At 31.0% G+C, this 23,504-nt stretch overlaps 3 protein-coding genes across 3 annotated transcripts; all 3 read right to left on the bottom strand.

The window, feature by feature from the left end:
- On the bottom strand, nucleotides 1-8,154 carry LOC111428428 (probable RNA helicase armi). Its single transcript, XM_023063932.2, has 3 exons — nucleotides 4,606-8,154; nucleotides 849-1,090; nucleotides 1-750 (listed from the first exon to the last, which is right to left on the bottom strand). The coding sequence occupies exons 1-3, from the start codon at nucleotides 7,052-7,054 to the stop codon at nucleotides 181-183; spliced, it is 3,261 nt and encodes a 1,086-aa protein (XP_022919700.2). The 5' UTR covers nucleotides 7,055-8,154; the 3' UTR covers nucleotides 1-180.
- A 6,101-nt stretch (nucleotides 8,155-14,255) lies between these two features.
- On the bottom strand, nucleotides 14,256-15,744 carry LOC111428631 (uncharacterized). The gene is made up of 4 exons (XM_023064259.2): nucleotides 15,145-15,744; nucleotides 14,924-15,088; nucleotides 14,767-14,873; nucleotides 14,256-14,716 (listed from the first exon to the last, which is right to left on the bottom strand). Exons 1-4 carry the CDS (start codon nucleotides 15,663-15,665, stop codon nucleotides 14,298-14,300), a joined length of 1,212 nt encoding a protein of 403 aa, XP_022920027.1. The 5' UTR covers nucleotides 15,666-15,744; the 3' UTR covers nucleotides 14,256-14,297.
- Nucleotides 15,745-15,786: 42 nt separating this feature from the next.
- On the bottom strand, nucleotides 15,787-20,165 carry LOC111428645 (Beta-alanine transporter). The gene is made up of 6 exons (XM_023064283.2): nucleotides 19,769-20,165; nucleotides 19,538-19,721; nucleotides 19,226-19,484; nucleotides 18,509-19,135; nucleotides 16,102-16,280; nucleotides 15,787-16,049 (listed from the first exon to the last, which is right to left on the bottom strand). The coding sequence occupies exons 1-6, from the start codon at nucleotides 19,966-19,968 to the stop codon at nucleotides 15,879-15,881; spliced, it is 1,620 nt and encodes a 539-aa protein (XP_022920051.2). The 5' UTR covers nucleotides 19,969-20,165; the 3' UTR covers nucleotides 15,787-15,878.
- Between the last annotated feature and the right edge of the window lie 3,339 nt (nucleotides 20,166-23,504).

Raw genomic sequence — 23,504 nt, forward strand, 5'->3', positions numbered from 1 at the left:
TTTCAGGTTTAAAAGAATTCAATTTTATTGTAGATACAACACAAACATTATTTTTCAAGGTATATTTAGTTATTGCATTTAATTAAGAAACTTTTAATCGTTTTAGAGTCATAAACCTAAAAAAGTATTAAATTTAATTAATAATTTGTTTCAAATATCTAAAAAAAAACATCATAACAATTACGGTAATTGACACCCAATATAAGCTTTATTTTCGATAGCATATGAAATTACTTCTCTCCAAGACACATCTTGCATCAATAAATGTGGATTTCCAATAATTACCAACAACGCTTTAGCTCGAGTTAAAGCAACGTTCATTCTTTTAGCTTGACCAACGAATCCAATATGATGTTTCACATCGGTACTTATCATATCTTGATTAGAACGAACCGTCGATAAAATTATAATCGGAAATTCTTGTCCTTGAAATTCCTCAACCGTCCCAATTTTAGGAACATCAAAATCGGCTTGTATTAAAACGCTTCTTATTTCTTTCACTTGCTTAATATAGGGGGTAATAACTCCAATATCTGTGTAAGGAACGTTACAGCTATACAACTGATTGATGTAAAAGAAAACTTGGCTAACTTCATCCGGATTATACCACGACGGACAATCATTCATTTGAAGATTTATTCCGTTTACCCCATGAAATATAAAAGGGAATAAATCGGTTTTGATTGATTTTGGTAAAATCGGTTTTAATTTGTTTAATAATTCAATTTGGGGACTATTTGTTGTATTTATCTGCAATAAATAAAAAAAATTTGAAATTTGACGTTTCTAAGATGACATAAATGTCAAAATGAGAATTCTAACCTAAAAAAAATTTGAATCATACTTACAGTTGGTATCAATTCTGAATGATAAAATAATTTATTAGGAACGTTTAAAATTCCGGGAAGTGATCGGTAATTATTTAACAATTTCGTGACGAAACGTTGATCATAACCACCAGTTTCCGGAAAACCGATTGTGTCTCGAATGTAAGGAAAGCGACTGATTAATCGATCCAAATACGAATCATCTAAACCGAATTCTTTTGAAATATCCGAATTCGTTTGTGGGCCTAATTGTTGTGGATCCCCTACATTAAAACGAAATTATAATTATTTTTTTTAATTAACCCTTAGAGTAAAGAAATGCATTAAAATCTATTCCAAGTTATGTTAGATTTGATGATCCAAATTTAGAGTTTTACGGATGTTTAAGTTTCTTGACTCCGATGTGGAATTATCTGATTAAGATGAAAAAAATTGTGTTCTAAACGAACATAATACCGATTCCGCTCAATCTACTGACGAAGAACCGGATAATGTAGCAATTAGTGAACAAGGTGTTGCACAAAAGTATTTCTACAGAAGAAAGAGATTCAAATGGTCAGCAACTCCACCTGCTAGAAATGTAAGAACACCGCACCATAATATTGTAAAAATACCAATCGTAAAATCCAAAGTAACAAAAGTCGAGCCAATTGCTGGTTGGAATTGTATATTTGATGATGAGATGTTGCAACAAGTTACTCGCTTGAATGAATCAGAGCTAAATATTCTGATGCTTCAAGAACAGAACTGAAACAATGAACTGGTGAAGAAGTAAAGTGTTTCATTGGTTTGCTTATATATACAGCTATTTTGAAATCAAATCACGAGGATACTTTATTATATATACTTTATTGTTTTAGAATAAAGCTGAAATAAACTTTTTTTAGTGTCGTTAAAAAAATTAAATTTACAGTTCTCTGTAAATTATAACTAAAAATTAAAAAAACATATTTCTGATATTTGAATCAAATACATTTGTTGAACTATTTAATTTATATTTGTTTTACACAAAAGTTGGAATAGATTGCATTATTTCACATTTTTTATTAATATTTAATATTATTATTAAATGACTTAATAAATTATTGATAGATGGCGCTTATATTTTTTTTAAATTCAAATAAACATAGCAACATTTGTTTGTATTCAAAAATTTTCTGAAGTGTCAAATTAAAAATCCTGTTTTTTAAGATGGATTACGAAAATTACCAAAAGATTAACATCTTAGAATGTTACACATTAGAAAATAAAGTAACTTTTATATAAATTTTTAGTAGAATAATTTTTAGTTATAATACCGTAATTTACAGGAAACTGTAAATTTAATTTCTTTGACGACACTAAAAAAAAGTTTATTTTTAGCTTTATTCTAAAACAATAAGAAATAGACCTATATAACCCCATATTTTTGTAATCAGAAAAAAATAACGAATTTAATAAGCGAATAATCACTGGATGTTTCCATTTAAAAAAACGAAAATTGCCATAATATCTAGAAATCTAAAACCGAAAAATTTTTTTTGGCTACGTCATCAAATTCTCTGTAAAAAAAGTGTCCATATAAGACATATATATATTAGTTATAATACTCCACCTATAATAATAACCAAGTAATTGCACTTGCTGGTTTTACGATATTTTCAATTTTGGCCTCTAGGAGAAAAACAAAAGACGATAGCGCTTTGAGGTTTTCGGCATTAGCAGTTTCTCGAAAAACGAGATCATGACATGTAAGCTACTTTTTTTCTAACTCTTATAGTTTCGGAGATAGCCTATTTGAACATCGAATTTGAAACACCCTGTAAGGCATGTACAGGCTGTTTACAAAGCCGGCAAAGTACGGGTTGAAATTACAGTGCCTTGCAGATGCCAGTTACATATACAATACATATTTATATTGTGGAAAGGGTACTGACAGCTTAGGATTATCTCAAGAAGAGAAGAAATTTGGCATAACCACACAAGCTGTCGTACAAATTTATATTGTGGAAAGGGCACTGACAGCTTAGGATTATCTCAAGAAGAGAAGAAATTTGGCATAACCACACGAGCTGTCATTAACCCTTTAGCGACCAGCAATCTATTTATAGATCAATATAAAAACCTCTTGGGAAAAAGAAATGACACCTCTAAACCCTTCACTCCCACCATTAATAATAATAATAACTTTATTAGTGCTCTATGCCCAAGGGTTACACACGTCATTTTAAACAGAATATACAACAAAATACAGACGCAGGAGCCGAGAAGAAAATACAATAAAAATACATTCATACAATGACAATATCACTCCTTAAAAACTCCTCGACTGAGTAGAACGCACCCGTCATCAGAAAATTCTTCATAACAGTTTTAAATTGCTTGTGTTGTCGTGCTCTAATAGATTGCGGTAACTTATTATACAAAATCTGACCAGTATACAAATGACCTTTCTGCGTTCCACTCAACCGACAAAAATCTACGCACATGTTCATACGGTTTCTGGTAAAGTAACTGTGCACGTCGGCGTGCGTCTTATACTGTTCATCATTACTATGAATATACAGCAAACATTTCAGAATAAACAATGATGGAAGCGTTAGAATATTCAAGGATTCAAAGGCGAGGCGACAATCTTCCCTATAACTAAGTTTTGCCAACACTCTCACAGCTCTGCGTTGCAAACCAAACACATAATTACTTGCTGGACTCCCACCCCAGGCAATAATACCATAGTCAATCATTGAGTGTATCAGCGCATAATACGCTGTTTTGGCCACCTCGACAGATACCGAGCTCACTAGTCTACGTAGTAGAAAAATGTTTCTTGAGATCTTTTTACCAATTTCAGCCACATGCACATCAAATTTCAGATCTCTGGAGCTCACCGTTATGCCCAGCAATCTAGCAGGGGGGAAATCACCCACACAGTCCCGTTTTAGGGATCGTTGTTTTAGGTATCGGTAATGTGTACTTATCACCAGTACTGATTTGTAGGCGTATGGGAGTAGTTTGTGAGTGCCCAGTTTGCTTGATTTCGAAGTGCGTGTACAAGAAAGTATTTTAGTCGTTTATATAAAAAACAAATTGAAGGTAAATGAGCTGCGTTATTATTTTATTGCAAGAAATGTGTATTCTGAGATATTCACCAAAAGTGCAAAAAATATTCGAGAAATAACGTGGAAAATTTAAAGGTACGCCACTGTTTGCAAATATCAAGCCGTGAATAACCGTTGCTTTCCGAGAATAGAACATCATTGATTTTTTCCTTTTTGGAAATTTTGGCTCAACAAATATCGTACCGACTGTAACTTTGGTGTAGAAACTTGAACAAAAAACAGAAGTGATCAGAACAGACGAGACTACAAGCCTGTTATGATTAAAATTATTTTCTTTTGTCGGTGCACCCCACAGCAAGCTTCAAAATGTGTGGAAGAAACACGCACCATTGCTGAAATTGAAGAGCGCCAAGCTTCAAAGTGTAGGAAGATAACACGCATTAGCGTTATTCACCATTGATGAAATTAAAGAGCGCCAAAATGAGGAAGGCGCCTACAGAAATATTGGCAAAGAGTAGACCTTTCAAATAAAAAAAACCTTATTCAAATCGAGGAATAAGTTCAAAAGTTATTAAAGTTTGAAGCCGGTCATGATTTTAGGTGATGTGTTTTTTATGTCTTTGTTATGTTTTCCTCTTTAAATTTCTTATCATACATTGCTTATTCATAAGTGATACTATCTTATAATAATGTCTTACTTGTCTATCTTAACGCCAGTTAAGGGCTAAATAAAATATTACCTGCTAAAACACACTGTCCATTGTGTAAATCCAAAAAACTCATTGGGATCATTATTTCGGGTTCGGTCGCTTGCCCCGCTTCATCTATCATGATATGTGTAAAATGTCCTTTATCAAATTTTTGTTGAAATAAAGCTCCGAATGTGTTACAAGTGGATATTGTAACTCTATGACGTCCAATTGTAGAAAAATCAACTCCTAAAACCAATCCATTTGTTGTAACACTCTCAACATTATTTTGTTTATTTGATACAACAGCACAAAACGGTGCTAAATGTTGCGGAATTGTGCCATCAACAAGACATTTATAAGCAACCAATCGCACCAAATCCCCCGGATTAACAACACCGGACTCAATAAGTCTGGTTGTAATCAAATTCGCAGCACTATTCGAAGGAGTTGCAATTAAAATCCTCGAATGAGGAATCATTCTTAAAGTTTGTAAGATCACCTCGACTAAAGTTATCGTTTTTCCCGTTCCGGGGGGTCCAAAAATAATGTACGGCATTGGGCGACACACGCCATGTAAGATATTTCTCACTGCAATTTTTTGGTGGTCATTTAATTTTTGATTAAACCATTCCAATTTTAATTGTAAATCATTTTTCTCGTTTTGTATTAATCGATTTGGTTCGATAAAATTAATTTGGGGTGATTTAACAATGATTTTAGTGGGAAATAAAATTTCCCTTGCCAAATTTCGCACTGCCAAAGACACGGCGTGATGTAATCTTTTTAATTTCATTCGAGCTGGTTTTACTTGAATCGAGTAATCTTCGCCGTTATAACTGTTATGGAATGAGTCGTGAAATTTTAAATATAAATGTTTTGCGCCGACTTTTTCGACAATTCCTTCGAATGAAGTTGAATTTGCGTTATAAGAGTCTTTTATGATTATTGTATCGCCTACCATAATTGAAGGTCTTTGTTCGATTAAGTTTTCAATTTCTAACATTAAAAATTCACCGTTTTTTATAAACGGGGTTTGATCTCGATCGTATTTTCTTATTGCAATTAATTCGGCGATTTCTTCTAAGTATAATAAAGTGTGGAAACGATCCTCGTAAAATTGGAACGCTAAAGGCTCGTTTAAAACGTGTTTATTTTTTTTTAAATCGTCAATTATTTCTTCTTTGGGTTTATTTTGTAATAAAATGTTCCATAATTTCTCGGGGATATTGTATGGGGGAATTTTTATTGGTATAAATCGTTTTGTTGTGTTCGAACGCGACGCTCTAATGTAATTTCCATCGATTTCGCGAAAATTCCTCGCTTTAAAAAGTAATTCTTGTTTGTTAAAGTTGTTTCGTTGTCTGGGATGATAATCATTTTTTAATAAAGTTGTATTTAAAGTTCGGACATAAATTGTATCCTCAAATCGAAAAGTAATCGATTCTCTCGAATTCCCAGCTGTGTTAATTCTTAATGAACCGATTAAAAAAATTTCTTCATCTTTTTTAATCGTTAAAGGAAATTCATTGGGGTACTCGATTTTAATAAATCCCCCTAAATTTTGAGTTTCAACCCCACTCAAAATTACATCCACATCCTTTTTATTTTTAATTCGAAATCGAAACGATTTTTCTTCGTTTAAATAACAAAAATCAATGCTAACTTCATCATCAATTTCAATATTGTCATCTTCAATTTCTCGTTGAGTTTTAAATTTATTAATTAGACCAAAATTTCCATGTGAATTTGGTATAATCTTAATAGACCTCCAATTACACCTATCTTGCTCACTTTCAATAATCTCGGTTATAACTTTATCACCAATTTTTGGTGAAAACCCCATACAAAGAGATTCACGATTAAAAAATATGTTTGAATTAATTTGGCCTTCCCCATCAAATTGATTCCATTTCTTAACAACACCTTCAATAATTTTAGGCCGTAAAGGGTTTATTTTAACCACTTCAACTACTTTTTTATTTAAATCACGTTCGGTTTCATCAAGAATGCATTTGGCTTCGATTTGTAACCAATCTCCTTCTATTGGAATAAATTCTGTTTTAACATTATTTAAATTTAATTGTAAATTTCCTGGATTTACGTATAATACACGACATTCGCGTTTAATTAGTTGTACTATAAGTGTTTTAAAACACCATGTTGCTTGTTTATTAGATTCCGTAATACTCCAATCATCTTGAATAATTTTTAGGTTAGCTACTTTTTCCAGATCATCTTCAAAGTATGTTATGTATGAAACTAATTGGTTTATTTCGAAATCACTATCATAAGGAAATGTGTAATTATCATCGATTATAATCTCCTTTTCTGTAATATTTGTTATTTTCCCCGTTTTGAAATAACAATCACCTTCTTTATTATCAGATTTTTCTTGGTTTTCTTCTTCTTCGATTTCCTCGATATTAAAAGCGTTTGAGGCATCCTCTAATGCTTCAACATTAGATGTATTTCCAAATAAATTTAATAACCATCTCATCGTATTTATTTAGGTTTTATTTTACACACATAACCTTACTTTACAACGTGAGTGAATTTGAAAGTTTATTGACATTAAGAACAAAAATACAAATGAAGTTAGGTTCAAATTAATTTTTAAATCTATTTAATTTAAAATATTGCAAATTTCCTGGATTAATATAAAGTATACGAGATTCACGTTTAATTAGTTGTATATAAGTGTTTAAAAAAACCACGTTGCTTGTTTATCAAATTTCCTTACACTTCAATCATCTTCAATAATTTTTAGGTTAGCTACATTTTCCAGATTATCTTGAAAGATGTTATGTTTGAAACTAATTGGTTTATTTCGAAATCGCTATCATAAGGAAATGTGTAGTTATCATCGATTATAATCTCCTTTTCTGTAATACTTGTTATTTTACCCGTTTTGAAATTACAATCACCTTCTTTATTTTCAGATTTTTCTTAGTTTTCTTCTTCGATATTAAAAGCGTTTGAAGCATCCTCTAATGCTTCAATATTAGATGTATTTCCAAATAAATTTAATAACCATCTCATCGTATTTATTTAGGTTTTATTTTACACACATAACCTTACTTTACAACGTGAGTGAATTTGAAAGTTTATTGACATTAAGACAAAAATACAAGTGAAGTTAGGTTCAAATTAATTTTTAAATCTATTTAATTTAAAATATTGCAAATTTCCTGGATTAACATAAAGTATACGAGATTTGCGTTTAATTAGTTATATATAAGTGTTTAAAAGCACCACGTTGCTTGTTTATTAATTTTCCTTATGCTCAAATCATTTTCAATAATTTTTAGGTTAGCTACTTTTTCCAGATCATCTTGAAAGTATGTTATGTGTGAAACTAATTGGTTTATTTGAAAGTCGCTATCATAAGGAAATGTGTAATTATCATAGATTATAATCTCCTTTTCTGTAATATTTGTTATTTTCTCCGTTTTGAAATAAAAATCACCTTCGTTATTTTCAGATTCTTTTTGGGTTTCTTCTTCTTCGATTTCCTTGATATTAAAAGCGTTTGAGGCATCCTCTGATGCTTCAATATTAGATGTATTTCCAAATAAACTTAATAACCATCAAACCATTTCATTTTATTTATTTAGGTTTTATTTTAAACTCATAACCTTAATTAATTAACCCAGATCTATAAATAAATCGTGGTGTAAATATAACCTTAATCGCATTGGATAAATTTAAATTAATTGGACGCAAAATATTTCTCTCAGAACAGATCAAGTACTTTATATGCTAAACCAGGTGTTAGTAAGAAATTATTTGCATTGAATGGTATGTAGTATGATGGTTTATGGTTGAAGTTTTAATGCAAACATCTTGTACAAGGAGGTATACTTATTAATAGCGTATTAGAGAATTATTGAGTAACTCCTACAATTTTCTACTACAATTGATTTAAAAATGTACAATCATTTTTATTCTAATTTATTAAGTAAACTGTTATTGTCAAAGTACAATAGATGAGATTCTATATTTATAAGTGCAAACGTCACTGCTCAGGATGCATACTTTTCTCATTAAATATAACGAAACTTTTCTTGATGGTCTGGTGTACGCAGATTTGAAAGAAATTTTAAGTTATTGATAGGAAATGTTTTTAGGAGCATTGATTCTGAACTGTATATTGCAGCTTATTCGCTAATGTCACATTTTTGTATTCCAAAAATATGAAGAAGGCTGTTAAACCGATAACCTCCTCAAAGCTTACTACATTTTGTATGCTTCTTAGCGGAATTTCTTTTTTATTGATAAACATATCACAAAACGAACTTATTTGTTGATATGTATTTCGATATCAGATAACATCGTCATTCTACTGATTGCAACCCAATTTATTAATTTCCTTAATGATTCATGAGAGTTAACTGGCCAAACTAATTTATTTATTTATTTATTTTACTTCCGAAATTACAGGGTTGCCCCTAATTACAAATTTCAGAACTTAAGTCTACTATACTCTGTTTTTAAACTAGGAGGAGTAAACACGAAAGTCAGATTTACACTAGGAAAAATCACCAGAAAATATCACTAGATATTTTGGCGGTAAATTTAAATTAATAATTATTATTATTTATTTATTTACTTATTATTGTATTTATTTTCGTTTGTTATCGTCAACACTAAACATACAAATTAACATTGAAGTTATGAGTGTATTTATTTCAAAATATAATAAAGAAGGGTTTAAGAACACAAAATTTACAATAATGACACGAAACTGTCGAATTGTCAATAACCTAACCTTCAAATTCAAAATTGCCTATGTGTGAACCTTCCTCGCATTCAACCAATCACGTGGAAGGTCAATCTGGTGACAAATTTAAAATACTCCTCCTGGTTTAAAAACAGAGTATAATTGCCAAAGAAAACTTCAAGGTATAATTAATGTTTGTAAACAAAACTAACCTTACCTAACATTCCTTCACGCTATAATTGACATTACAAAAGAAAACTTCACGCTATAATTGCCATTACTAATTGCCAAAGAAAACTTCATGGTATAATTAATGTTTGTAAACAAAACTAACCTTACCGAACATTCCTTCACGCTATAATTGACATTACAAAAGAAAACTTCACGCTATAATTGCCATTACAAATTGCCAAAGAAAACTTCATGGTATAATTAATGTTTGTAAACAAAACTAACCTTACCGAACATTCCTTCACGCTATAATTGACATTACAAAAGAAAACTTCACGCTATAATTGCCATTATAAATTGCCAAAGAATACTTCATGGTATAATTAATGTTTGTAAACAAAACTAACCTTACCGAACATTCCTTCACGCTATAATTGACATTACAAAAGAAAACTTCACGCTATAATTGCCATTACTAATTGCCAAAGAATACTTCATGGTATAATTAATGTTTGTAAACAAAACTAACCTTACCTAACATTCAGCGTCTGAAGATACAGGGCTAAACCCGAAACTTAAAAATATACAACTTAGCGCTGAATAACAATTAAAACTAGAACTAACACTTGCACTAGAACTATACTCTGTTTTTAAACCAGGAGGAGTAAAGGCGAAAGTCAGATTTACACTGGAAAAAATCACCAGAAAATATCACTAGATATTTTGGCGGTAAATTTAAATTAATAATTATTATTTATTTATTTACTTATTATTGTATTTATTTTCGTTTGTTATCGTCAACACTATACATACAAATTAACATTGAAGTTATGAGTGTATTTATTTCAAAATATAATAAAAAAGGGTTTAAGAACACAAAATATACAATAATGACACGAAACTGTCGAATTATCAATTACCTAACCTTCAAATTCAAAATTGCCTGTGTGTGAACTTCCTCGCATTCAACCAATCACGTGCAAGGTCAATCTTGTGACAAATTTAAAATACTCCTCCTGGTTTAAAAACAGAGTATAGTACATAATATAACCAACAAAAATAACAAAACAACCAAGATCAAGCATAAATGTTAATTAACCCATCACAGAACGCGCGGAGGATATATTGAACCAAAACTTTAAAAAATGAACAGAATTACATCACAAATTACAGAATTCAATGACAAAAATCAAGTTTGGCTACTGGGTGGCTGCAGCACTTATCAAATGTGTCAAATGTTGTACTTACTTTACAACGTGAGTGAATTTGAAAGTTTATTGACATTAAGAACAAAAATACAAGTGAAGTTAGGTTCAAATTAATTTTTAAATCTATTTAATTTAAAATATTGTAAATTTCCTGGATTTACATAAAGTATACGAGATTCGCGTTTAATTAGTTGTATATAAGTGTTTAAAAACACCACGTTACTTGTTTATTAATTTTCCTTATGCTCAAATCATTTTCAATAATTTTTAGGTTAGCTACTTTTTCCAGATCATCTTGAAAGTATGTTGTGTGGAACTAATTGGTTTATTTCGAAATCGCTATCATAAGGAAATGTGTAATTATCATCGATTATAATCTCCTTTTCTGTAAAACTTGTTATTTTACCCGTTTTGAAATAACAATCACCTTCTTTATTTTGAAATTTTTCTTGGATTTCTTCTTCTTCAATTTCCTCGATATTAAAAGCGTTTGGGGCATCCTCTAATACTTCAATATTAAATGTGTTTCCAAATAAATTTAATAACCATCCCATCGTATTTATTTAGGTTTTATTTTCCACGCATAACCTTACTTTACAACTTCAGTGAATTTGAAAGTTGATTGACATTAAGAACAAAAATACAAGTGAAGTTAGGTTCAAATTAATTTTTAAATCTATTTAATTTAAAATATTGTTAATTTCCTGGATTTACATAAAGTATACGACATTCGCGTTTAATTAGTTGTATATAAGTGTTTAAAAACACCACGTTGTTTCTTTATTAATTTTCGAAATGTATATCAAAACGTCACAAAACCTAAAAAACTTGTTCCTATAGTATTTCGTCGCACTCGATTTATATTTTTAGATTTAGAACATTCTTCAATTTTAACGTGTTAACTCGTAATTTTGTCTTTAATTTTTAAAAATTTTATTCAAATAATCACCTTTGTAAACTTAATATTTAACGATATGACTTTTCTGTGAACTCTTGTAAAACTGTAAGTACTATTTTTTATATCTTTTTTATTATATTTTTATAAATTTAACTGTCATGTCAATTTTCAAGACTCTTTTTTCTTTTTTGTTAAATTGAACGATTCTTAATCTTATTGTAGTCTCTGAGGATGGCCATGGGCCGAAACTAGTCAGACTTAATTAATAAAACCAGTTTCAAAAGTACAAATTGAGAATATTAAATTTAATTACCTTTTCATAATTTAACAACTGGTAAAACGGATTTTAATTATAATTATCTTACTTTACAACCATTTTACAACTTGAGTGAATTTGAAAGTTGATTGACATTAAGAACAAAAATACAAGTGAAGTTAGGTTCAAATTAATTTTTAAATCTATTCAATTTAAAATATTGTAAATTTCCTGGATTTACATAAAGTATACGATATTCGCGTTTAATTAGTTGTATATAAGTGTTTAAAAACACCAGGTTGCTTGTTTATTAATTTTCCTTGTGCTCAAATCTTCAATAATTTTTAGGTTAGCTACTTTTTCCAGATCATCTTCAAAGTATGTTGTGTATGAAACTAATTGGTTTATTTCGAAATCACTATCATAAGGAAATGTGTAATTATCATCGATTATAATCACCTTTTCTGTAATATTTGTTATTTTCCCTGTTTTGAAATAACAATCACCTTCTTTATTTTCAGATTTTTCTTGGGTTTCTTCCTCTTCGATTTCGTCGATATTAAAAGCGTTTCAGGCATCCTCTAATGCTTCAATATTAGATGTATTTCTAAATAAATTTAATATCCATCTCATTTTATTTATTTAAGTTTTATTTTACACACATAACCTTACTTTACAACTTGAGTAAATTTGAAAGTTGATTGACATTAAGAACAAAAATACAAGTGAAGTTAGGTTCAAATTAATTTTCAAATCTATTTAATTTAAAATATTACAAATTTCCTGGATTTACATAAAATATACTATATTCGGGTTTAATTAGTTGTATATAAGTGTTTAAAAACATCACGTTGCTTTAATTTTTAGGTTAGCTAGTGAGTGTGTTAAGAACTTTGATTATATACAGGGTGATTCATAAGTAATGGGCCAAATTGTAAATGTACGTTCAGGAGGCCAAAATAATAATATTTTCATTAACAATAATGGGTCTTAGTCTGCTCCTTACTGAGATACAGGATGTTAAAGCGAAAAAAATAAATTAGATTTTTGTTAATAGATCAGCTACTTTTCTACATAATGACTCATAGTTGACTTATAGTTTTTGTAAGGGTAAACAATATGTGTTTAACAATTATTTAAACAATGTGTGAGAGGATTTGAGTTAACTCGTAGATGTCGCCACATGCGCCATATGAATTATGAAACGTCAATGAGCTTTTACGTTTAATGAATAGTTTAAAACATTTTATTGTTAAGTAAATTGATTCATTCTTGTCCTAACATAAATCAAAATGCCGAGACATAATCACTTTTCAAACGAAGAAATGAGAGACATGTTATGCGTTTACGCACAAGAACGTTTTTCTGGGCAAGCAGCATCCAGAAAATATCGTGAAATGTACCCTTACAGAAGGCAGCCAAACCGGAAGATATTTCAAAATATTTATAATCGATTGGGTGAAACAGGTTCATATTAAGCTTAAATTTAATTTAACTTCGCACAACATTAACATGTAGGTTTTGATAACAGTTGTCGTAAGTGGTCTTAGTTCAAGTCTGTTCTAATGTTGTATTTCGTTTTATTAACTGGCGTACAATAAATTGTTTTATTACGTAATTTTTTTATGGTTTCAGTTTAATATTGTTATCAATTATCAATTACGGTTAGGTAAATGTCAACATTCCATGCCATGCTTGTGTCTTAACAGATTAATGCTACGTCGACCACCGTGAAATGTAGTGTAGTGAATTAGTAAAATTCAAATATCTCGAAAATCGTTAATATTTTCAAGATCAAAGAAGTATAGCTTTTTTCTACAGAAATGATGGGGCTATCCAAATTAAACAAGTATGTTGTAAAATAATGAGCGATAAAAAATTTGTAGCTGATTTCATCTAATTCATATGGCGCATGTGGCGACATCTACGAGTTAACTCAAATCCTCTCACACATTATTGTTTACCCTTACAAAAACTATAAGTCAACTATGAGTCATTATGTAGAAAAGTAGCTGATCTATTAACAAAAATCTATTTTATTTTTTTCGCTTTAACATCCTGTATCTCAGTAAGGAGCAGACTAAGACCCATTATTGTTAATGAAAATATTATTATTTTGGCCTCCTGAACGTACATTTACAATTTGGCCCATTACTTATGAATCACCCTGTATAATATGGATTGAGCTAAGTGAATATATCTACTAACAAAAATGTTGCTCAAGGTGAATAGACGCAGATGGAAAGCGATAATGTGAAAGTGTAACAAAGATAGATATATTATATGTCAGTACGCTTCTATATCTATCTCACTTCTATCAGTACACCCATTATATGGCAGTACGCTTCTATGTCTATCTCGGTTCGATCACCTTGCGCAAGCTATCTCTCTCGTTGGCTCAATCCATATTATATATAATCAATAGGTTAAGAATATAAATACTAGTGAAGTTAGTTAGAAATATATTTTTATAATTAAAACAGGAATTTACTTTGTATATGTACCTACATTATTATAATGCCATTCACTTACACCTCGACATTTAACCCCATTCACCTCCCCAACAAAAAATCTTTCAATTAACTTTGCTTCGATATCATTTCCTTTATAATGAACACCATTGTAAGGTAAATAATCGATTTTGCAATCGTATTTATCATCGTTTGCATTAAAAGTAAACGCAATACTTTTAGGAGGTTCACCATCTTCGCCGTGTTGATACAATTTTAAATCAGCCCTTTGAACGGGGTGAATCTCCTTGGTTTTAGGATTGAGAACGTAACCGATTTCAAAATGAGAAATTGTGCATGGTTGGCTAATAACACCGATGCAAATTCTTACATCGTTCTCCAAATACAACATATGAAAAATGTAACGGTGTAATAAAGTCCAATCTCGCTGATGTCCTAAAAAATACACAAATTCAAATTTGATAAAAGAATAAAAATATTTTTACCAAAACTATGATCCCTAAATCCTTGTAAATTTAAAATGTGTTCTTTCTCGTTTATGATAACTTTTCCTGTAATGTTCCCCATTTGTTCATAATGAGTTTGATGCGATCTAAAAATTAGTTTAAAAAGAATTATGTATTGAGTTATTTATTGATTTACTTTTCGAGGGTTTTAAAAAATTCTTTTGTCCAAGTTTCTCGGGCGATTGCCCTCGCTAAACATTTTTTGTCAGCATCTGAATCGACAACAAAATGAGGCATATCCGAGGTGAATTCAGCTTTTAATTCGACATTGTACCAAGTTTTATTAGATTCAGGTCCAAGCCTATAGCATGAAATGAAGCAATAACGCTTAATTTAATAATACATTTTTTTTCTTACCACATACGACCTTTGTAATAAATATCCCATTTTTTCATTGGTACAACAGGAGTAAAACTAATTCCACCTCCAGCAAAAGAATTTTCCGTTTCATCCGCATTTAATTCGGTTTTTGGTAAACTTTCGCTTTCGAGTAATCCAAGTTCAGGTACTAACAAGTAAACGAGTCCATTCACTTTTGAGTTGGGCCTCCTTTCAATCCCACCAGCGAAGTAATAACCACTAGAATTAACTCCTTGGTAAAAAACGGCATCAAACGCTTTTTTTTCTTGCGATAATGGTTGTAATTTTTCGATATCCTCAAGCTTCTTCGTTCCATATCCTATTCCAGCTTTTCCAGGTTTTAATTTTGAGGATAAATTTCGTAATTGGAAGAGAATTAGCATTGTTAAGTACTTGATTAGGTACCATTTTCCTGGGGAACTATACACGTTTAATATTTTTTCTTTTCCCAACTTTCGATTTCGTAAAAAAATCGTTGTGAATATGGACACAATTATCGAAATCGCGATTATGATCATTCTTTAAAGAGGATTATCAAAGTAATGCCCACAAAAGTATGTGCACCTGTTATGTATTTTAGTAGATTAGATAAAAACCGTTTGATTGGATACTCGTTAAAAAGTATTTTTTAATCTTTTTTATCTTTATTTCTTTACATGCAAAAATTAAATTAATTTTAACTCTAAATTATGATTTTAATAATAAATTGAAACTAAAAATGTTTTTGTTCATTATTGATTCACATTAAAGCACAATCCACAATCTAATCCGGTCTTTTCTGCATCTTCGAGAGTTTGAGGAAGATGTTGGTTTAAAGTTTCTGGTAATAATAAAGAACTGAGTCCTCCGAGTACTAACATCGTTCCCATTATTATTAAAGGTAAAGTTAACATATCGGAACCCTAAAATTTTTATTTGTAATAAAAAATAAGTCGAAATTGCCAACATTTATACCAAATAATTAACTAAAGGGATTATAACAGGCCCAATCATTCCAATAACAGTACTAACACTAATTCCTAATCCTCTAACAACCGTTGGGTATAATTCGGATGCCATCAATGGAAGCACAACGTACGACGATGAAATTCCCATTTTACCCACACAATAAAGCCCTAAAGTTACCATGGAATCTAAAAATTAAGCATATTTAATATTAAATTTAATGAGGATGTTTAAAAATGTTTTAAAACGAGTCTAAATTCTTTTAAAATAACAAATTAAGGAATTTAATTAGTTTATATTTGGTACTAAAATAATAAAATGTACTAACAGTTTAAAATTTGTAATAAAACACTGTTAAGTTTGAAGTTAGGTTTTATCTTTGTGCATAATCACGTGGGAAATTAAAAATCCTTTAATTTGAGTCCAAACACGACCCAATTATCTTAAAAAACACCCGAGATATCCCACATTTAATTTTGACATAACCTCAAAAAAGTGACAACCGGAAGTTGGTGGTGTTTGTTGTTTTTTGAAATAACTCGACCGAGTTTGGGCTCATTTTAAAGCGAATTTAATGTAGATTACGAATACGATGTTAGATTAATCAAATTCGATAGTAATACAAACAAAATGGAGGATGATTTAAAAAAAAATGATTCGATTTCAACGAAATTAAATTCGCCGGGTATTTTTAGATCTAAAAATAAAGAATTTTATTATTATTTAATTAAAATTATTAATCAAGATGGCGAAAAATATCAAACAATATTAATTTGACGATTACAAAGTGAGGTTAGGTTCTTTTTTTGTTCATAATCGGGTGGGGAATTAAAAATCCTTTAAATCGAGTCCAAACTCGACCCAATTATCTCAAAAAACACCCGAGATATCCAACATTTAATTTTGACATAACCTCAAAAGAGTGACAATCGGAAGTTTGTTATCTTTTAAGATAAACCCATCGAGTTTGGGCTCGTTTTAAAGAGAATTTAATGTAGATCATGAATACGATGTTGGATTAATCAAATTCGATAATAAAAAAACAAAATGGCGGATTATAAAGAAAAAATGATTCGATCTTAACGAAATAAGTTTTTTAGAAGTTTAATTAATTATATTTTTATTGAATTAAAACTAGAACTAGTATTATTTGGGTTTAGCCGCACGTCTCTAAAGACGGCTAAAGCCGAATGATTCTAGTTCTAGGTCTTGTGTTAGTTCTAATGATAGTGTAAAACTAGAACTAACACTAGACCTAGAACTAGAATCATTCGGCTTTAGCCGTCTTCAAAAAACATGTTAAAAATAAAAAGAAAGTGCGGAAAAGTGACTAACACTACATTAACTTCAGTTGTAAAACTTCTATTATATGATAACTAACTTCAGGTTTATAATGTCAACCTCAATTTTTATATAAAAAATATATATAATAATTTGTAATCTTCATTAAAAATCCTTTAAAATGAGTACAAACACGACATATTTATCTTCAATATTAATGAAGTTATGGTCAACTTCCGGTTAAAAATGTCAACGTCAATTTTGACATATTTGTAATCGTCGTGAAAAATCCTTTAAAGTGAGTCCAAACATGATACGTTTAATTCCAATATTACTCGAGATGTAAGCAACTTCCGGTTTGAAATGTCAATGTCATTTTGACATATTCTTAATTTTTATAAAATGTAATATTTGTCACAAAAACAAAAATATAATAAACAAAAAATAAAAAATTAAGTTGGTATTAATATTTAAAAATTAAATTGCTATCTTCATTGTTGCTAACTTCGGGTTTAATGATTCTCGTATCGATGTAATGTCAAATTATATTGACATGGACAAACAGTGTATACACAGTTATACAATACACTGTATAAATAAAAACATAGAAATGTCAATTCTTCCAATGACGTCACAGTAAAGCTTTTGCGGGGGGATACGTTCATAACAGCAGCGTTTATAAGGAGTTGGATAACCTTATATGAACGTAGCCGTTTCGGACATCTAGCGGATATTAGTGACAACCAATAATTGAGTTGACTTTGACAGTTTTGTGCTTTTTACTTAGAAGTTTAAGAAAATTTTCAGCGTTAATAAAGCTGAGGTGAGTACTTTTTTCTTATACATAATGCTAATAAATGTTAATAACATATTATTCAACTAAGTAAAGTTTGTGGATTAGTTTATTTAGGAGGTTAAAATCATCAGTTACGAAGAAACTTTTTCGTCGCTAGATGTCGCCATGAAATCAAAAGCATATTTAATTATTGTTATTATTATCATCTCCAAAGATTATATTGTTTGTTACTTTAATTACAAGGAAGCAGCATGAGGTTTGTATTGCCTTAAAACATTTTAACCTAACATTTTTACTTTTAGACTCATTTTAAAATAACCTTGAAAAAAATAAATTTACTATGTTGAACTAAAAACGTTGATAAACAAGCAGATCCTCCAATAACCATACTAGCACAAAGACACCATCTTCGCCCCCAATTTTCCATAGCGGGCCATAAAAATAAATAAGTTGGTAATTCAACGGCTGCTGCTAAGAAAAAATTTAAAAAAGCATCTCCACCTAACGCAGGTGCATAATAAGATAATCCCACGTAAACGCTCGTATTCGTAAACCAAATAAACGTGATTATAATCGTTTTCCATCGTAAATTTGGGGTTCGAAATAAATCGGAGATACCATAACTTTTTTTCGACCGCGGTTTTTTCCGTTGTTCCTCGGCGATTTTAATTTTAAGTAAATTTATGTAATTGGTCGGTAATGGTTTTCCGTTGATTTTGGCGATTTTTGATATGACGCTGTCGGCGGCGGAAAATTTTGATTGGGCGAGTAGCCATCGGGGACTTTCAGGTAATAAACACCAAAATGAAAATAATACGAAGAAAGGCGCCGTTGTTACCAAAGCCAATAATCTCCATTCAGTTACTAACCAAACTACCAAAGCCAGTGAAACCAAGGCTAATGAGTACGATATGTTTATTAAAATTGTTACTAAAGTGCGATATTTTGGACCAACTAATTCAATTGCTAAAAGAAATTTCGTTTAAATTATTGCTTATACAAAATTGTTATGTGCTCATTCAAAAACTCGATATAAATTGGGATTCTAAATCATACCTAATACATATGGTGTTCCTAAAATTGCTGGAACAGTTAATCCAACTCCAAAACGAAAAGTTAACCAAATCCAAAAATTTGGCGCGAACGCTGTTGCTATGCCAAATATACATTGAATAAGTAAATAACTAAAAAAAGCCGGTTTTCGGCCGAATCCGTCTTGGATGTAACCGAAAATATAATTTCCAATTAATCCCCCGATTCCGAATAACACTAAAGCAAGGGTGGGGTAAAAGTCTTTCGAACAAACTAAATTCCACTAAAAAATAAAAAAACATTTGTGGGTTTGTTTATAAAAAAAATAAAAATTACCTCCATTACAACCGTTTGTTTATATAAAGATTTATCAAAAATCCAACCGTTTTTACAATCAATTTGTACGGTATCATTATCATAATCGAAATCTTGAATTGTTAATGATATATCCGTGTAGTTTCTATCATACATTTTACATTCGCTGTATTTTAAAACTCCATTAACTAATTCTAAAGGAACACTATAAAAAAATGCAAATAGAATTTATTTTTGAATTAGATTAATTACCTTAAATTTCGACTTTCTTCGCTTTGAATCTGCTTCAATTCGGGGACTTTACACCAATGTTCAGGTGTTGCTGCCATAAATAATTGATTGTACGCGTGAAAACCGCACGGAAAAACTCCCGGAAGTAAAACTAACCATAATATCGACTTTTGATATCGACCGTATTCACCGATTTCTGGTAAAATATCGTCTAAATCCATTCTATTTATTTGTTATTATTTTTTTGCGACGATGTTCACTTGCGTGCGGCACTATTAACAATCTGTTGTGGCAAATAAAAAATTACGCCAACTAATTCGATTAGTTGTTCAATTAGAGTTAATTATTGTGGAAGGATTTGGAGTTTAGCGGAACGGTAATTGTGTTAATTCGTTTTGTAAATTGTTTTGAAGGATGGTTAAAAAAAAATAACTATACTTATCCCCATGTAAAGCAAAAAAAGACCCTTAATAATTATTTGTAAGTTTCATCACTTAGCTATCTTGATGCGATTCTGGCTCAATAGTTGACGAATTAGGGAGGATCTCAAGACTTTGTCATGAAATCCGTAATTGACAATTGCGTAGGTTTTTTTGCTAAATTTTTATAGACTTTTTCATATTGATTTAAGCATTTACGAAGATCTCGCTGGAATCTGGGAGCTAGATCAACATTTGTGTCATATTGTATGAAATGGAAGCCCAATTTTCTTCCCAATTAAAGTCCTACGTTTATGATTCTTGTTGTGAACGCAACTAGTTCAGATTGCTCTGCATCTGAATCATTGTCTTCATCATGTTTGTTTCATGATCAGCTAAATAATCTTCAAAACCTTCTTCTATGGTATGGGCCAACTCAGTAATCTGCGAAATTTATGTTCTATTGGTGATTCATTGTTTTCATTTTCAACAACACCTGGTCGTACTGCTTTTCTGTATGAAAGTCCAACATGCTTAAAATTGTAAATTTCTTCCAAGTGTCCATCAGAGTAAGAGATTCATTATTCTCCATTTGTTCTAAGATAAACATGAAAGTTTGCTTCATGTATGTACAGGTGTTCAAATTTCGATGGGTTTGCAGGGTATCTCAGTTATTATGAAAGATAGAAAGTTGCGGCTTTCGCGAACTTGAGCTACATTTTAGTGAAACTTACTTAATCCAATGGTACACGTAGAATTTTTCTAGTCATCACGGTTTTTGACTTATAAAGAGTTAAATATTTTAGAAGAAAACCGTGATGACTAGAAAAATTCTACGTGCACCATTGGATTCCACGTGAAAAAATCTATTAGAACCCATTTTTACTTTTCTACTAAGTTTCCGGATAGCCGAGATACAGGAGGTGTCTGAAAATCGTAAATATCAAACACTCCCTGTACATCAAAAACAAAGAGGGCTATGAAAATTTGGTTTGCGCCATTGTAAGTTTCACAAAAAAGTAGCTCAGATTCGCGAAAGCTGCAACTTTATATCTTTCATAATAACTGAGATACCTTGCAAACCCATCGAAATTTGGGAACCCTGTACAGGGTGGGCCAAATTGGACACTTTTAAAGGGAAACTCCTTTTTCTATAAGAGATAGAGGAAAAGTGATATCAGTGTATAAGGCTCGATTTTTATAAGAAACTTAATGGCGAAAACCGCATATGGATATCTCTTACGATTTCAGAGATACAGGGTGTTTTTCAAAAAGGTGCATTTTCGAAAAGTCGTTATTAACACCCTGCTTTAGGCCGCGCTAGTGTGAGATCTTGGATTCAGGGAGCGTAATTGATACAAAATATGAGAAATAACTTCGAACACTTGCTGTGATGTTATTTTAAAATGTTCTATGTATTCTTGATTTGAAAGTAAAAAAAAAATTAGTCATTATTCGTCATGAGGAGTAAATACTCAAGTTTATGCGTATAGGTTGAGAATCACCCTGTATGTTTCAAAGAAGACTTGAACGAAATATCAAGTGTCATATTTTTGGAAAGGAAATTTTATGCTCTCGTCGAATTTGCAAAAATTTATAAGGTGTTCCATTTAATATGGAATTAATATATAAATCATTTTTATGTCAATAACTGTTAAAATACTGCTTTGAGGGAAAGCTAACTTATTCCATCGAATTCTACATAAACAGTTGCTTTGGAAATGTTTTCACAAAAAAGAGGATTTATCAATAAAAAAAAGTTATGACGACTTTTCGAAAATGCACTTTTTTGAAAAACATCCTGTATCTCTGAAACCGCAAGAGATATCAATATGCGATTTTCTCCATTAAGTTTCTTATAAAAATCGAGCATCAGACACTGATATCATTTTTCCTCTATCTCTTATAGAAATAGGAGTTTCCCTTTAAAAAGTGCCCAATTTGGCCCACCCTGTACAGTGCTTTAAAAGTTGAAATGATCTCTTGATCTAACGGCTGTAATACACGTTGTATATACGTTGTATTCTTCAGTAAAAAGACAAGCTTTACATTTTCATGCTGTAAATCTGGAGGATGACCTAGAGCATTAAATGGCAATCCCTTATTAAGTTATTAGTTAAATAATTTTTGACATCAGGAACAAAGAAGTTATGGAACCATTCATTGAAAGCTATAGCAGTGGTCCATGCTATTTTATTAGCCATCCAATAGACGGGAAGATTTTTGATGTTTATTGTTTTGCATGAGCGTGGTGATTTTGATTTCTTAATCACCAATGATTTCATCATATAATCGCCAAAAACATTGCAACAGAAAAGAACTGTTATACGACGTTTCGCTAGTTTATGGCCACTAGCTGATTTGTGAACTTTGGCATATCACTGCAATTCGCAGTCGAACCTTAGTTTCTTTCAATTTTAGCTTCTATACTTTTCTATCTCTTCTTTCTCTCTTCTAATTTCTGCATACAAGCATTTCTTTTGCATCAATATCAATCGTCTCCTCCCATCTTTTCTCTGGCCTTACTTTAGGTCTCACTTCTTGCATTATTTATTCCGTTTCTCATATTTTTAACCAATACATGATGCTTTCCCAATTTTTTCCGGTCTGTTTGCTTTTGGGAGTCCATTTTGGGAGGCTTCCACACTCTCAACATGCTCTCACAATTCTCGTCTTTTTATGTGGACCCATCTCACAATGTCTTGGTCATTTCTTTTCTGGCGTATTCTGGTAGTGTCCTTCAGTTCCGCTGTTTTGAGATTTTTTTTGTGGTAGAATTTTCTGCTCTTTAGAGCACCTTGGTTTTTAGAGACATATACATACTTGCATTGCTCTATTATGTCCCTCAGGTAACCTGATACCAAAGCTCCTTTCGTTTTTTAAGCTATAACTTCTTCCTGGAGGTTCCTGCTGCTTGTAATATTGACGCCAAGATATTTAAAACTCATTATCTATACGCTTATTGTGTTCATCTGGAAATATCGAGGTAGCTTTATATGTATTCTTATGTCAGAATAGTGTTGAACTGATAACCATATTCCTGCTTGTGGCAAAAGCTGACTTTTGAAGCTTGCTTTTGAAGGTTTCTTCTTGTTTCTGGTAATGTGTTGTTAGCCTATGGACCAATCCTTCTCCTTTATGCGGGCTTGGATGTGACAGTTACTAAACTACTCAATCCACCCAGCAAACTGCAAACTTTCCGGCATTTTTTTCCAAAATTATCCGGACTAGTCAGCATCAGAAGTGTAGGAGTTAGCGGCAATGATTTCAGCAAATTTTGCCGAATATTGTTGTGCTGCAACCGAATCAGCAGACTTTCATCAGCACTTTCACCTTTC

This window comes from Onthophagus taurus, chromosome 1 (assembly GCF_036711975.1).
Source record: "Onthophagus taurus isolate NC chromosome 1, IU_Otau_3.0, whole genome shotgun sequence".
Taxonomy (NCBI): Eukaryota; Metazoa; Arthropoda; class Insecta; order Coleoptera; family Scarabaeidae; genus Onthophagus; species Onthophagus taurus.